The sequence below is a fragment of the Hippocampus zosterae genome, chromosome 11, assembly GCF_025434085.1.
Source record: "Hippocampus zosterae strain Florida chromosome 11, ASM2543408v3, whole genome shotgun sequence".
NCBI lineage: Eukaryota > Metazoa > Chordata > Actinopteri > Syngnathiformes > Syngnathidae > Hippocampus > Hippocampus zosterae.
The window spans coordinates 20,490,343-20,507,866 of NC_067461.1; the positions used below are offsets into that span (position 1 = coordinate 20,490,343).

At 39.8% G+C, this 17,524-nt stretch overlaps 1 protein-coding gene across 2 annotated transcripts; it reads left to right on the forward strand.

Moving 5' to 3' along the window:
- Nucleotides 1–217: 217 nt before the first annotated feature.
- On the forward strand, nucleotides 218–16,604 carry cdh1 (cadherin 1, type 1, E-cadherin (epithelial)). 2 transcript variants are annotated; one of them, XM_052081033.1, is made up of 18 exons: nucleotides 220–617; nucleotides 1,532–1,646; nucleotides 6,273–6,361; nucleotides 6,569–6,709; nucleotides 9,305–9,445; nucleotides 9,546–9,701; nucleotides 9,809–9,953; nucleotides 10,936–11,108; nucleotides 11,464–11,592; nucleotides 11,782–11,967; nucleotides 12,121–12,365; nucleotides 12,495–12,637; nucleotides 12,853–12,944; nucleotides 13,661–13,793; nucleotides 13,984–14,202; nucleotides 14,326–14,456; nucleotides 15,678–15,821; nucleotides 15,988–16,604. In XM_052081033.1, exons 1-18 carry the CDS (start codon nucleotides 567–569, stop codon nucleotides 16,201–16,203), a joined length of 2,649 nt encoding a protein of 882 aa, XP_051936993.1. In that variant the 5' UTR covers nucleotides 220–566; the 3' UTR covers nucleotides 16,204–16,604. The 2 variants fall into 2 exon arrangements, with proteins under 2 accessions (XP_051936994.1, XP_051936993.1); XM_052081034.1 differs by lacking the exons at nucleotides 15,678–15,821; nucleotides 15,988–16,604 and adding an exon at nucleotides 14,987–15,646 and having other exon boundaries at nucleotides 218–617.
- The last annotated feature ends 920 nt before the right edge of the window (nucleotides 16,605–17,524 follow it).

Consider the following 17,524-nt stretch of genomic DNA (forward strand, 5'->3'; position numbering starts at 1 on the left):
TAATAAACGTTGCCTCACTTGAAAGAGACTAACAGACATTTACATCGACAGCGTATAAAGTGTAAACATTACAATATGTATTTCCTCATTTGTGTAAGAGCGAGAGAGAGGGGGGGAGAGAGAGAGTGAGAGAGGAGAGAGAGAGAGAGAGAGAGAGAGAGAGAGAGAGAGAGAGAGAGAGAGAGAGAGAGAGGTGGGGGGAGTTGTAGCTTGGACTTTGACAGCTCAAAGAGGAACAGAAAGTTGTAGTTGCGTAGCTTCATACATCGATATCTGATTTCAGTACGGAGGCTGTCCCTAGTCCATTTTGTGACTAAGCCGCTACAGAAACTGCCGGTATCTGTCCAGACAGGCGTGTCTGTCTCTTTGCCCTTATGTGGAAGGCGGAAGCGGAGCACCTGTGAGCCGACGTCACACATTGAAAATACCTGCTGCGACTGGTCCGCTCAACTAGTATACTGCAGTTCGACTCAACTCAACTACGGCGCAAGCACCTGCTCGGGAATATACGAATTAAAATTGAATCGTTAGCATTTCAAAGAGAGTTTTTGGAGACTTCCAGGCAGATGAGGACCGCCACGTTCGCGGTGTGGGGAACTTTGTTCGTCGTTCTTCAGGTGAGGTCGAGTTCCGTGGTTTTCCATAACGTAACAAAATTCCTTTCTTTATATATATTCCCTTTATATTAGCTCTTCCCTTTAGGTAAACGATTGACTTTTACTTTGTCCCCGTAAATTCGCCTAATAATTTCACCTTTAGAACGAGTCGACGAAATAAACCGCTCGAGGCCGCTCATTTGGTAACATTTTTGATATAATTTTATTGTTGTTTGACTGAGTGTGTGTTCTAATAGAATATATTTCAAATGATCATTCAGACAACAAAACTGGCAACCGCAATCAACCTTGATGTTTTTGAAAGACACCTTTGAAGTTGCTCGGGTACGTTCGCAAAAGGGCCTCGCCCTGCCTTGAAGTCGTCAACGTTCGACAGGGTAGCGTTGGCTCGGCCTCAACTGATTGTAGCAATACAGATACCAGGAAGAAATAAAAAAAATGGTCACGTTATGTTCTTGTCTTTACAACAAGAACATACAACTTAAAACTTTTCAGATAAAAGCACTGGAGTAGTGGCTTGCTAATTGCAAAGATAAATGATTCAAACCATGGAAGGATAAATGGGCCAAGCATCTGTTTTTGCACTATGTATCAGACAATTGACAAACGTAGTGATAGAATAATTCCCCATTTAAAATCTTTGCCATTTCTAATTGGAGAACTAGCTGCTACATATTTTTTGGGTTTTTCATATGAATTCATATTTTCACGTAAGCATTTCAGTTGTCGGCAACCCGAAGTTCTGAAATTTAATTGAGCATGTTCACTGACTAGCTGTTGAAACAAAGATGGATCAATAATGATTCCAACTAGCATTGCAGTTGAGAAGAAGAATTTTCAAGTCTTAAAAGCAACCTTTTGTTTTCTTGTGTGCTCACATGAATAGATCTCAGACTGGTTGTATCTTCTTGTAGGCTTTGGCTGTTGTTTCCACTGAAGAGCAATCATGTGTACCTGGGTTTCAGTCAGACATGAAAGTTTTCACAGTGAGCAGAAAGCACCTACCAAGGGGCACACTGTTGGGCAAAGGTAAGAGCAAGCGTACGTTGTTGTGGAAAATGGATTCTAATTTCAGTATGTCATTGTTTCTTCTACTTGTGACTTTTGGGTATGTTTTGTAAATGCGTCTGGTAACTGGTGGAAAACCAGCATCCATTCATGCAACTGAAATGGTCAGAAGAAGTTTGGCGAAAGGGCACAAAACGTTTCTTCAAGGTCCTTGCTTATCATTAGTGATACTGGATGCCAAGCAAGCTCAAGTCTCAGCTTGCTGCACCTCATCTAATGATCTTTCCTGCACTCACCAATGTCCCCAAGCCTGTTTTGCAAAGCTGTTCTTTACAAAGCATGTCAACAGCTGCAAGGCTAGAGCACTTTTTCTTGTGTTTTTTTTTTAAACGCAACACAGCCTGGGTAGTCTTAGGCATGTGAAGGGCCCAAGAAATTCCAGTGAAGGGCAAGTTGTTTGAACATATATTTAACTCTCTTAACATTAAGTTATCACTGAACTGATCGAACAGTTTAGTTGCAACATGCAAGCCTGAATAAATTTTTTTTTTAAGTTTCTGCGTTAGGTTAGTGGGAATTCCAACGTATTTGCAAAGTATATTCGAACCCTTTCACGAAATGTTGGCAGAATGTTAAAAACATTGCATATGTTCCGCATAATGTCACGAGGTGTTATGGTAAAAATGCCGGGTGGAAATCATGCACCGCAAACTAGGGGTAGGCGCTGAAACGAAATCTAATCATGATTTTGATTTAGGCTTCTCATCTTTAAAACGTTACACTCGATTAATGTGCAGGCTAGCATGGTGCGTTCAAAGTTCTGAACATTATGAAAGTACCCTGAATGCACAATAATAATAATAATGATAATAAATTTTATTTAAAAGCACCTTTCATGCCACCCAAGGACACTGTACAGACAATAAGAAAATACAATGTAAAAATTAGTAAGCGAGATATTATAAAAACAGGACATAAAATCATAAAAACATAGGAAATGGAAGAGCTATGTATTGTAGGCAATCCTGAACAGGTGTGTTTTTAGACGGGACTTGAAAGTGGAAATAGGTGTGCAGCAAGCGTGTAGCAAATGTGATTCTGCCGCCCCTGAGCAAGCTTGAAGCTGCTTAATGACACCCAGTTGACTTTACTGTAAAACTAAATGCACGACAAAAATAATTATGCACATGGTATATTTTAAAAACAAAGCGTGTCTTGTTTTTAAAACTTTAATGCTTAAGTCATAGGTGTCAAACTCGGGTCCTGGAGGGCCGCTCTCCTGCATGTTTTCCAAGTGTCCCTATTGCAACACACCTGATTCAAATGATCAGATCATCAGCAAGCTCTGTGCAAGCCTGACATTGAACCTGATCATTTGAATCAGGTGTGTTGCAACAGGGAGACTTGGAAAACATGGAGGAGAGCAGCCCTCCAGGAACTGAGTTTGACACCTATGGCTTAAGTCAGGGGTGTCCAAACTTTTTGCCAAGGGGGCCAGATTTTATGTGGTAAAATGTCGGGTGGCCGACCTTGGCTGACATTCTTTACATTGAACAACAATATTGTTCAACAAATTTTAGTAAGCCAGTCTGTTTCACATTTCCATTTTTATTTTAATTTCAACAATCTTAAGAATTTCTTTTGGTTTATTTGAAACGGGTATATCACATGCAACTGCTTATTCACTTGACTTTTTCTTAAACAGAAGTCTCCTGAGTGCAAATTGATTGATTTGAAACATAAAATGTATCACCATGACTTTTCAATAGTCATAAAACCTTTGACTCGAACAACAGGGAAATGAACAAGCAATACACATATCCACAACTGCAAGGATCATTTGAAATATGACATCAGTCAATATAAACACGGAGTGATGTCTTGTTAACTCGTGAGTGATGTCTCGTAGAGTGCTACTGCCCTCTAGTGTCTAAATGCTATTACTCATTTAGTGAATGCTATTACTCATTTAGCCACTAGAGGGAAGCAGTACTCTATGAAACATCACTCACCAGTCTACGAGACCTCAGTCAATGCAACACGTATTCCATTGCGCCCAACCTGCGGGCCAGACGGCACTGATCTTATGACAGGGGCCGAGGGCCGGATGAAATTCGACCGCGGGCCGGATTTGGCCCCCGGGCCGGACTTTGGACATGCCTGGCTTAAGTCAATGGAGGATCCCATTAAAATGCTAACGTGAAATGAGCATTGTCTCAAAATATCCAACACATTACAAAATATCTTTATATAGCACTTTCACTACCGCTGTAGCTCTAACAAAGTGCTTGACTGAACATTGAAGATAAAATAAAAATAATACAACAGAACACATAACACAACATGGACAATGACATGCTGCTTTCAAGCTTAGCTTGTAGCAGACGTGTGCACATTACAACATGACGTCTTTGATCCACTGGTGAAAAGGACACTTAGAATCGGTCCTCTTTCATCTATAACTGCTTCAGACAAAATGTATGCAGGATAGTGGTTAAGAGTGCACAATTGTGTCTAATGTGTTGTCTTGTATTTTGTTATTTTATGTTAAATGTATGCAGGAAAGTGGTTAAGAGTGCACGATTGTGTCTAATGTGTTGTCTTGTATTATTTTGTCATTTTATGTTAACTTTTCTTTTGATGGCGGCGGAGGCACCCGCAGCGGCTCCTCTTGTTGTATGTTGTGAGAGGGAAGAAATTTCACCTGTGCACATTTGACAATAAAGTTGTACTTGATGACTTGAACACAATCGAAACAACTATTCCGATATTCGCCTTGTTGTTTGAAGTGGCCATAGATGAAAGATGGAAAAAAAATCAAATTATCCCTTTATCGGTTCATCAGAAACGTCATGATCACAGCGTGTATGACGTCACACATCTACTACAAGCTACGTTTGAAAGCAAACAAGCAATTGTAGCATCCGTTGACAAATGGAGATGGGTCCTATTCCCGTCCCATTTAGATCTGCTTCATTTCCAAGCGCCAAATTTCATTTCTAAATACACACCTGTGCTCTGCGCTGACACTGCTCTCTCTCCTCATCCTCAGCTCCACGAGCCATCCATCAATCCAGCCGCACAAACTGTTACTCTTATTTTACTTTCTAATGTATTTTCTTGTTGTATTTGCAAGTTTCATTTCCTGAAAATTCAAGTTTGCAAATATCCAAGGACTTTATATCAATACATATTTGCATATAACATCGCATGAAAAACAACCCCTGAGATCTCAGGTTAGCTCAGTAAGTCCACAATTTCTGTGAATTTCTCCATTGTGAGACAAATAAAGGTTTTCTTTTCTTAAAATCACTTCCCAAAATGGCACATCAAATTAATACAATGGAGAGATGCTGGTAATGCTTATTCATTGCTTCAATATGTGCAAAGATGCAAGGCATTAAAGCTGAGGATGCAGCACAATAAAAATGCAACAGGCCTGAATTTCTTCATTTACATTTTTTCTATTTAACAAGACAAATAATGTGCAGCGATGAATTGGCATGATGCTTTGATGATAGTTCGGTGCAGTTGAACTTTAGTAGTTAAAAAAATACTAACTTTTGAAAAATGATGAATCTTTTTATTCCACGGGATTTCTGTGTCAATCAAAATAAGACAAATTATTTTTCCATAATCGTCCAGGCCGACTGAAGTGAAGTCATGAAAAAAAAAGTTTCCTCCTTTCTCAGCCACCCCTCCAATGCCAGTCATGCCCATCCTCCACCCCTCCCTTTGCCCTGGGAGATGAGCAGCTTGCCTCACTAGCACCAGAGGCCTGTGACTGACATTCATATATTATTTTGATGCAGCATTCTACCGTGCTGTTTTCCAAGTCCAGTTTGGAGTACAGTGTTTTTTTTTATATATATACTGTTTATGCAGGGGTTTTTTTCTCCATTGCTGGCTTAGGTTAGCTGTCCTACCATGACAGTTGAAGGGCAGGGGTGCTGAACCCAGTCCTTGAGGGACTATCCAGCATGTTTTAGATGTCTTGCTCCTCCACTACACCTGATACAAATGGTCAGGATCGTTATCAGGCTTCTCAGAGCACCCCAAAGTAGCTGCTCATGTGCTACAATGCATCTGCCATAAATTACAACACATGCCTTCCTTAGTATCGCTGATCCAGGTGTATTAGTCCTGCCACTGTGGATCAAAAAGAACATTGGCTTATTAACAAAGCAAAATATTAACTTTATGCCATGTACTTTAAAAAAAAGAATCATTTCTGATCGTCTACAAAACAAAAGAAAATTCACATAGTCCATCAGACTTGCTGTGATGCAATGTTCATACAATCGAATTTAGTAAAGGAAAAATCTTGGCCGTACCACCACCACTTTTAACGCGTGAGTGCAACTCATAGATAAGTGAAGTTTACAAATCTGAATGAATGTGCGTCCCATTGTGGTGCAGGTGAATAGAAAGTGTCAAATGCTTTCCAGGTTATTTTTGTTCTGTTGTATTTTAAACTCATTAAGGTTAAGGTTAGTGTTTTGAGAATCATATGAATGTATTTTTTTTAGTTTATTTTTGGACTTGCCTTGCGTTGGCATTCCAAGCAAGTGGCCTTTCATTTATGAAACGGCATAAGACCAATCTTGAATTTTGATTTTATTCTCACTCCTTTTTTTTCTGCTGTAGTGGACTTCACAGACTGCTCAGATCGCACGAGATTTCGTTTTAGAAGTGAAGATTCACGTTTCACGGTACAAACTGATGGTGTCTTGAAGGTGAGATATTTCATTTAGTTTTATTCAGTGTTGTGCATTTTTTTTCCACTATAAGTGCACACCTTTATGAATGAAACACTGGAAAATGAGTGCGTGCTTGGTGCCCTCCTGGCTTGACGATTTATATGATATGACCATTTGGCAAACAAATAACTAAACGGTGTTAACTGTGGCCTTTGATGTTTTTGTCTTCTGTCCTTCAATCAGGTAAACAGACCGGTTTCTCTTCATGAAGCCCAACTTGACTTTATGATTCACACTTGGGACTCTCAAGGGCACATGATGACCATTCCTGTCAGGGTATTCCTTGATGGCAGCCAACGCCAAAATGCTCCGCGTATTCCAGAGGTAGGATAGGGTTCACCCAAAACTAAGCGCACTATGTAATAACACCATATTTGAGATCATAGTTATCGTTCTTTTAAAATTACTAGATCAATGCACAACAGTACAATGGTACTTCTACTTAGAAAATTTATTGTTTCTGGAAGAAATTTCTTAACCAGAAAATTTTGGAAGTAGAGACGAGTTTTACATGTAAATGCCCTAATTTGTTCCAAGCCCTCCCAATATTCAGACCCAAATGTTTCCTTAAGCATAAAAATGCATCAAAATATGTAACAAATACATGTTATAATTAGATTATTGCACAATAAATGAGAGTTGTGCATCAAGTTAAACAAAAAAAGGAATAAAAAGGTCATTTAACTTTTAACTGCGTCCTCATTGTTTTTTGCCCTCTTTAGTTCATGTTCTCTCTCAGAAGTTGTTTGGCTGGCGTTTTGTAAAGAACTGATCTGAAGGCATTTGCTTTTGTCTGCTTTTAACAATTCTTCAAAAATGTCTCAGGCAAACATCGGCATAGTGAGCGATCGGCCGACTGGTGAAATTTTTTCTGTGTGATTCACATTTACGTAAAACGATCAGAACACCTCGTGGCCCAAGGGGCGAATAATGAGGACGCTGCATAGACGCATATCTATATGTCCACAAAAATAGACAATGTACGGTAGAGGTGTCTCTTCGCCAATGGGATGCCAGGAGGATGTGCTGTAATAGCCAACTGCAGAGCAGCATTAAGTATGTTGTGTTCAGTTAACTCGGAGCTGGGAATAGCAGCCAATACTGTATTTTTACCTTTTGTATCTTGAGATTTCTTTCCTAACAAGAGGCAATATTTTCCTGTTGATGTTTTGTAATTTGAAAATTTCGTATGAAGAGACGTTCGTAAGTAGAGGTACCACTGTACCTGGTGTTTTCTCATGTATCTTTCCCCTACCCTTCTTTTGGCACTCATTGGCCCCCAACCTCATTTGCTTTGTGTCCAAAATGCTGTTAATGTAGTCCAAAGTTTTATTGCATTAAGTGACCTTTCATGGCAGAGAAGCCCAAAAGGTCAGGTTCATATCACCCCTGAAAATGTCTATTAACATGTGGCTGAATTGAGTATCTGTGCCCTCTTGTGGCAGGATTAAATTGTGCAAAATATGTCTGCACTTCTTTTAATACCTTATTTTCCGATTCCCATCATTGTTAAATATGTGCCTGTTATTTAAAGAATTTGAAATGTAATTTGGGGTGTCCTGCATTCATTAATTGTAGTTTCCACTGATAGATCATTTTTATGTATTGAGAACTCCTTTTTGCAATGGTGTGTGTGTGTGTGTGTTGGCGTGGGTCTCGACTAACCTTTTGGACTGTACACCCATTTTTTTCCCGTTGATCCACCAGCACAAAAGTTGGTTGCACCTAAATGTTCCACCTCATCGCATTCAACACCACAGTTTATATAGGTTCACACCTTCCCCCCCTCAACAAAATTGCTACCTCTGTTTTTAGGCAATATAACTGTTAAATGATTAACTAACAATCTGGTCGTCATAAAGTTAGTTATTTGAAACACAATTTTGCTTGACATAGAAAATGGATGGAGGTAGCTTAAAAGTCTTGTGCTTGAAGTGCCGCCCGTGTTGGTTGTGGCTTTTGTATCTGGGTTTAATATAACATTGTTTTTCTCTTTCTAGAGCATCTTAAATCGTGTATCCTATAAAAGACCACATTCCCCACTATTTTTTAAATAATCAAGAATATTAACCATTGCCATTGAAATGTGGAACAATAAATGAAATGCTAAATTGTCAAAAATCATCAGGATCATCTCCAAAACCAAGCATGTCCTGAGTAAGAAATCATGATACACATTATAGTGTTCAGTAAAATGACCATACCTCATTGATTGTGCTATATGAGGAAACAGAAAAATATATTCAGCCTGTCATTTAACTACAATAACAGCAATAAAAATTACTGTATTAACCAATCAAATTTAACAGAACCAACACATTTACTATAAATGAACAAAAACACTATGCAACCTAGTTCAGGTCAAACTCGCACAAAGTTCGCAATAACCTACCCAGCCACAATACTCAGAAGCTGTTCAAAATTGGGGGAAATTGCTGTGATTTAGGCGATACAAGAGTGCAAAAACTTCACATCATGAATACATTTTAAGCAAAGGGGTGTTAATGTGTGGAACAATTTTGGAACTGACCTGAAAAGGTGTGAATCACAACAAGAGGTCGAAAAGCAAAGTCCCCCCCAAATTCTATGAATCAGGTTTGTCTGTGACTGTATTTTCTTTTGAATCCCTTTTACTTTCTACAACAATACTTACTGTTACTTTGTGTAGGTTAAAGAAATTATGTTAAAAAAACACATACAGATCAAATAAAAATATGAGTAAGACAGACTCGAGCTATGTTTACAAAAAATGGTCTTAAGCAACTATTAAACATTCTTGTAGGGCGTACCATTGGGAAATGAGTGCGCCTGGGCGCTCAGACTTGCCTCAGTCTAGAGCTCAAGGGTGCTGCTCAAAGCTGTAACCCAAACAACAATTGCGTAATTGTTAACTGCCTGCTCCTTTTTTCCTCTCTTTAGAGCATAGACGATGCAGAGGTGCCAGTTCTGCATTTCGCAAAGTCAAACGGAGGATTAAGGAGGCGGAAGAGAGACTGGGTTATTCCCGACATTAATGTTGCGGAGAATGACAGAGGTCCTTATCCCCTCAAAGTATCTCAAGTACGTAAGCCCCCCTCTGAGTATTTGATTCTGCAAAAAGATTTACAGTGAATCATGTTTTTCTTGAAGTAAAACAACCTCCCTTCTCCCTTATGTATAGATTAGGTCAAATGAGGACAAAGTAAAGAAGATATTTTACAGCATCACTGGTCCAGGAGCTGATCAGCCTCCTGCTGGCCTTTTCACCATGGACAGAGACACTGGCAATCTTTATCTCACACAACCACTGGACAGGGAGAAGCAGCCCAAATATTTTGTGAGATTGTCATCCTTTTTTGGATCAAATACACACCCACTATGACATGTGTATTGCTACACACAAATAATGTGGAACTTATTCAAACCTTTTCTTTCTGTGTGCAGTTTAAAGCGTATGCGGTGGCAGATGGTTCTGGAAATGCTGAGGAGCCCATGGAAATTATTGTCAATGTAATTGACCAGAATGACAACAAACCTGTTTTTGAAAAGGATACCTTCTTGGGAGAAGTGGCTGAGGCATCACCAAAAGGTACAGCCTAAAGGATTGCTTTGATGATGTCTTTTTGGGGCGAAGAACACATTTTCCATTGCCCGTTTCCTCATGTCATTTCAAATACAGTGCTTCCTTGAATTTGGTCCATGCTCATAACGCATCGCTCGTACCACAAATCAACTTTTCCCATTGAAAGAAATGGAAATGCCATTAATTAAATGCACCCGTGCCAAAAACACTCCCAACATTTTGTAATGTATTTTTATAAGATAAATAGCGCTGCAAAGCATTGTACTGCATAAGAACATTCATGTTGATATAGAATGTTAAATTTGGCATGGTACTTACACAAAAAACACAACAGTAGCTTCACTGCATAATTTAATTGTGTACAGTATTGAATAGCTTTCTCTTGATTGGTATAGTTTTTAGTTATTCTGTATCTGTATATAGTAGAGTTGTCCATATCGGATCATGTAATCAGAAACTGGGGCTGATCACGTTCCCCCCCCCAGCTGATCAGTATCGGCTGAAAAATATTTTAGAATTTTAATTTCTAAAATCAAGAATACTGTACATTTATTCATTTATTTTTGTTTGCGTGAGTTGAACCACTTCTGATTTAAAGTCATATATGAAGTTGTGTTGAGATACCTTTATTAAAAAAGTAAAACAAATTATATTGTTTTGCCAAGGTATCTGATCAAGACTCTATATCGGCAGATGTTTAGAAACAAATGAGTTGTTGAACTTGGGTGCAAAAAAAGATCTATTAAAAAATGTATATATACTTTGAAGTTCGTCAATTACCCAGCCCTAGCTACAACAAAGCTAGGGAGTTGGATAAGATGTTTTAAAAATGGTGGTTAAAGATCCCTTTAGGGCAACTCCAGCAGCTGACTATAAAACCAAGTGTGGTGATCCACTGAAACGGTGATTAATTTCGGATTCATACCACATGCTGGTCTCTTTGTCATCATACTGTACAGCATGACCTTTGTCTTGTCTTTCTTGCCAGGATTTGAGATCATAAAGGTGAATGCCACAGATGCGGATCAGGAAAACCATGACAACTCTGATCTCCGTTACAGTATTGTCAGCCAAGATCCAGAGTCACCTGCACCAAACCTTTTTCTCATCAATCCTGTGACTGGAGTCATCAGAATCAATGCTGGTGGCTTAGACAGAGAGGTGTGGCCCTCATCACCATTTTTTAAAATTATTTGCTCCTGATGTCTATTAAACTGCATCCTAATTATTTGTAAGAATGTATCGCAAAACAATTCTAATTGGCTGTGAAGTCTTATGTGGCTAATGGGGTACCTTCATTGTCTGTAATCAATGTGCCATGCAGCCAAGGGAAGTAAGAAATAATGCAGCACAATACTGCATGTGAATTTCATCATAATTTCAGTCATAATTTCATACAGAATGAATGTATTTGCTTCATGACCTTTTTTTTTTTGGTAACTTAAAAAAAACTATTGTTAACTACCATCAGTTTTAGTTTTCTGTTAAGTCATACTTTTTTATTTTTTTACAACAGAAAAATCCCAGATACACCCTAAGAGTGCAAGCAGCTGACATGTTGGGGAATGGGTTGATTGGAGAGGCAAAAGTTATTCTCACTGTGACGGACAGCAATGACAATGCTCCAGTATTCACCCAAAACTCGGTGAGTAGCTGTTTAGTTTACCCGGAGATTCCATTTGGTTAAAGTATTATCTCCCAGCATTTGTAATGGCATCAGACTGTTGTAATTTATCTTCCTCTTGTGCGTTTTTATTTATTTATTTCAAAACAATGCAGTATATACCACAGTAATTTGTTTGTCCCCTTGTTTGACATATTTTAATTTTCACAGTATGATGCAAGCATTGAAGAAAATAGAGTGGACGTTATCGTCATGAAAATGACAGTAACAGATGGTGATGAGCCTCATTCCCCAGCCTGGAACGCAAAGTTCAAGATTCTTGGTGGTGATCCCTCAAACATGTTCTCTGTGGAAACCGGAAGCAACAAGAATGAGGGAATCATCACTACTGTCAAGGTATCAAATGAAGTCCCTGCCCCTTTGTTGTTTGGTAGTTGTTTTAGCATGCTTCACCATGAATGTAAATCAAATTAAGGACACTTTTGCAGTTTTTACCTGGACAATGTAGATGAATTGACTTTTGTTAATTTGAACATTTTATGAATGCAGGGTCTGGACTTTGAGAAGAATAGCAAGCACACGCTGTTGATAGCAGTGGAGAATGAAGTTCCTTTTGCCACCCCAATGCCCACCTCCACAGCCACGGTGATTGTAAATGTGATCGATGTTAACGAGGCCCCGGTCTTTGATCCTGTGGAGAAACTTGTGTCCAAACGGGAAGACCTTCCTATCGACGCTGATGTGGTGCAGTACATTGCTTCAGACCCAGACATTGCACGCAAACAGAAAGTCATGTAAGACAACTGTCCTCCGTTTATTATATTAAAGGAGCATTTAACTGCGTATGCATCTCGACCGATATGGGATTGACACTAGTAAAGATTCACTGTTAGGTGTTTATTTATTTTTCTTTATATTTCCAGGTATAAAATAGTTAGTGACCCAGCCGGCTGGTTGAATGTGGCCAAAGATACAGGCCTGGTCACAGTGAAGAATGCGATGGACAGAGAGTCTATCTTTGTCAAGGACAACAAATACACAGCACTCATTGGTGCATATGACAATGGTAAGTGAAGGTCACAATCTTGCATAATACCAGATGGTGATAGAGGGATGTAACCTTCAAACTAGTCCCGAGGTGGTCTTCATGGTCTCAATTAAAGCAATAGTTAAAGCACAGATGTGCTCGTGTTCATATTCAGACATTCCCAAGAGTACAGCTGACGTTTATTTCCTGGCACTTTCAGAGATTCATTCAACTTTGCTTTTTCCGTTCATCAGATGAAGTTCCAGCCACAGGAACGGGTACACTGATGATCCTCCTTGAAGATGTTAATGACAACGCACCCACAATCGAGGAACGCGCATTTACGGTAAAAGTCCTTTTCCCACATCTGCAGTTTTTTTTAGCACAGCAGTTGTTTTTGGATGGTTGTATGCAGTTAAAATCAGGGTTTCGCAAATGTTCTACACACAATGCCATATCCAACAATTGTAACCTCTCCGTAAAGGTTGAAGTATTAAGAAAAAAATGATTCAGAGGTTATCTGTTAAATTATTCTCTCTCCCCTCTGTTTGATCACGATCACTGTGCTAAAATACAGTAAGATGGAGAGAAAAAATCAATTATTGAATTAATACACATGAAAGTGAAATAAAAACTGTGTGCAATTGTTTAAAAGTAAAACAATCTTCAAATATGTTTAATCTGAAAGTGAACTGCAACTTGGTTGTGCTTTAAAAAGTACTGAAGTGTGATGGTTTGGGAAGGAAAATCAAAAAGTAATAGAAGGCCCCTCAAAATGGTTTGTTTTTGCCTATGATTCTCCAAACTAGTGGTAAAATATTACAGAAGTCCATATACAACTCTGCAATTTACTTTAACATACTTTTTTGACACCAAGATGCCACCTGATCCCATGACCACAAAATAGGGCAATAGTTAAGTTTCTCAGCAAATTTGTAAATGCTGAACACAGAATATGCAGTTCTTGTCACACTCACAGCCTGCCACAGAGTTGAACCGTTTTGAATCCACGCATTTTTGATGTCTATTCTGCAACTCTAAATGCAATATTGTGTTCCACAGGTGTGCAACAAAAAACCTGTTCCTCAGTTGCTGTCAGTAACTGATAAAGATGGGCCTGGCTTTGCTGCTCCTTATAGAGTCGCATTAGAAGGCATGTCAAAGAACAACTGGACTGCTCGAATGAACGCCTCCAGTAAGTTCAATCACAACAAAATGTCCATGTGAACCAGATAACGTTATTATCCTTTTGCATCCATGAAACCGAGAACATCAATACATAACGTGCAGAGTTTTGGGAGTACTGGGCTCAGCCTCACACATTTTGAAGCCCGCCTCACTTGAAAATGCTGAGTAATTAAAAGAATGATCATCTGTTGTTACAGAAACGGGTATTATCTTGAACTTGGCCACGGAGCTGCCAAGTGGAGAATACACTGTGGTTCTTCGAGTGGCGGACAACCAGGGTTTGGAGCAGGACAGCACGGTTCAGGCCAAAGTGTGTGACTGCACTGGGGAAGAAGTGGTGTGCAAAGGACGAGTGGCGGGCGGCACCGACCTGCCTGTTATCCTGGGAATTCTGGGAGGAATCCTTTTGCTTCTCTGTGAGTCTGACATTGGGTTTGGTTTCATCACAATGCCGCTGACTCGATTTGCTCCAATCCTCAGCTATGCAGCTCAATTGCCGATGTAGATGTTTATTATTTTTGTTTTGCTTCCGTGTCCAGTGTTGCTGCTACTCCTGCTGCTGTTTGCAAGACGGCGAAGGGGGGAATCAAAGGAGCCTTTACTGCAGGAAGATGATATCCGGGACAACATCTACTACTATGACGAAGAGGGAGGTGGAGAGGATGATCAGGTACGTCAGCATGTTGGGAAACGCAATGCAGTCACGTCAGTGTCTGCATTGTGTAAGTTTTGCATCAAGTACCAAACACTGACCGATGCAATTGGTCATTCAGCAAAGAGTGCCATCAGGAGTGCTTTGGGAAACGGTCTAATTTGTCCAAAAATTATTCTTGACAAATGTATCTTTGTTCATCAATCTACTGTATGCCAGCAGCATATAGTCGCTCCGGGGTCTAAGTCTCATTGTTTAGGGAAGTTGATACTACAAGAGCAGTGCTCGGACTGGCACCCAAAATCCCCGAATCGTGCTGACGACAGCAAACAAGCTCCGGTTGGATTTGAACTTTGTAACTGTGGAAACTTTTTCATTTAAGATGGCTTGGGTATTGCGCCTTGTGCCGCTCTAAATAGTCAATTCTTCTTGTGGGTGAATGTCGCAAGCTTGAATTCCGAGCGAGCCGAATATGTCGCATATTTGTTTCCATGACTACTACTACAACTACCATTTCTTTTTGTTCTTCTTCCACTTTCTTTTGACAGTTGGCAAATACTTTTGTTGCTTTACAGCCACCTTCACCTTAAGATGAGTTATTTTTTATTTAATCTGAATTTATTTGCTGCTGTCAGCATGATTAGTGCTCCAGTCCAAGCTCTCATTTTAATACAAATTGCACCTGAGCCTAGGTTTGAAGGACCAGCCAAACTGGCGGGGAGAAAAAAAAATTACGTATAAATAAAATACAGTAAAAACTCTTTTTACAACAAACCAGTCTATCCACCTGCAATTCATATGCAAGAACAAGTGATGCCTTCTTGCAAGTACGGTATGGCAGCTTTGTACTCAAATAAACGGGCTCACATTTCATACTCAGTAAATACATTTGTGCGAAATTTGAGAGGAGTATTCGTAAATATTCTTTGGTATTTTTATGGTAAAATTGGTGCCTGGGCTTAGTGAAGTTTGGGAAACACTGGCGGATATACTTTTCATCCTGTGAGGTGTGCGTGTATGTACCGTGTTTTTCCTGGCTCAAATTGACACAAAGGTGGCACCATTCGGATATATGACATATTTAAACTTGTGTAAAATGTTGATTATCTAAAAATGAAAACCAGTTGGCAGTTTATTATTGTGTGGAAAAATTGTTTCTTTACACAACCCAAAAATCTATTATACACGGAGTTTTTCATCAGTGTGATTGTATGTCTTAATGTGTAATCTGTCTTCCAGGACTATGATCTTGGTGTTCTCCACCAAGGTTTGGACAACCGCCCTGAGGTGTTCAGGAACGATGTGAAGCCCATCTTCCTGACGGCTCCGCAGTACAGGCCTCGTCCCGCCAACCCGGAGGATATTGGCAACTTCATTGACGATGTGAGTCGAAGTGGTTAAAATGTAGCGTTCTGAACGACCCACATTTGCTCACTCAGTTTGATGCATTCCGATACACGTTTTTATAGAAACAGTATGTCCTCATTGATAGGTAGCCGACATTGTTTTCAACTCTTATTAAATGACCCTTGCGTGCGCTTCCTTGCAGAACCTGAAGGCTGCCGACAATGACCCTACAGCGCCCCCCTATGACTCCCTGCTGGTGTTTGACTTTGAGGGAGGTGGCTCTGATGCAGGAAGCCTGTCCTCTCTTAACTCGTCCAGCAGCGGCGACCAGGACTATGACCACCTCGGGGACTGGGGGCCTCGCTTCAAAAAGCTCTCTGACATGTTCGGGGGAGGCGAAGATGACGACATGCTGTAAATGGACCAGAGAGCAGAATGGATGGAGAACGCACGAGAGAATGAATGGATTGTGCCTGAATTTGAGTTTCATGTAAGCATGGACTGTTTATTAGAAACATTCAGACTGTTAACGGCACATTCCTGTTGCCAGTAACAGACACTGTACGGAAACCAAAGGCGGCTTGCTTAGTTTTGTCTTTTAGTAATGCCCCGTTTTGGAAAAGCTACACCTAATTTCAATTCCATTTCGACATCCAGGTTTGATACGAAAGGCTTGTTTTTGTTTGTTGAGTGTGTTTAAAGAGCCATAAGTGTTGAACGGGTATTGTTGCAGTCGATAGGGTGACCCTAGAAACTTGCAGATGCAGCACTGGTAAAATCCAAACTTTATTGCAGCAATGACTTATTTCTTCACGGTGCCTCCCTCTGGTCTTGTAGTAATGCTTCAATTGAATTTTATTGTTCTGATTCTCGGTTTGTATAACGATTATGAATGGCTCACATGGAATTTTCTTTCCTTTTTTACTTTGTAATGTGGTAACACATCTTTGCTGTCACTTCCAAATGAGCTTATCTAAACATTTTGTTAAATTTGGATTTTTATAAAGTTATCTTAAAACCGTTTCTGGGTTGTGGCTGGCCTCTTATTGAACAATCAGGACTAATTGTATAGAATCACATTGCTGCCGCTTTGCATTTGAAGACGTATTCATCTCAACCCTTGCAATGGTCACAAATTATAGCATCCATTCCTTCTCCCTTGACTTCAACACTATAGCTTCAGCTAGTAACAATCTTGTTACAAATGTAATGTATCTGACTATTCTTCCATCCATCTGGATCAGCTGTATTCTCAGGGCATTAAATCACTTGCAACTGGCCTGTTTAGGTTGTCTCAGACAAGACATTTTGCTTCATCAGTTCAAGTTCGAAGGCTTGTGGGACAGTTTCAACTAGGATCGTTCTCTACAAAAGCCACTGTCCGGTGGGGGGGGGGTGGGGGGGGGAAAGGCACAGATGGGATATAACAGGCTGAACAATTTTAACAATGTTTTATCACAGCAGCAGAAAAATTAATATCCAGGAGGTGGTTTGCACAGAAAAGCGACACTGGACTTAATTCGGTACCCTTGAAGCAAGCCCCAAAAAAACAATTTACCTCAGTACATTTTGGTATTCGTTGAAGTTTGAAACTTATTTGTTCTGCTTTGAAACAAGTTTACCGGTAAATTGTGCTTTATCAGAATCAGAATCATCTTTATTGGCCAAGTATGTAGAACACACAAGGAATTTGTCTCCGGTATAACACGCTGCACTAGTATCATCGTAAACAACAAAAT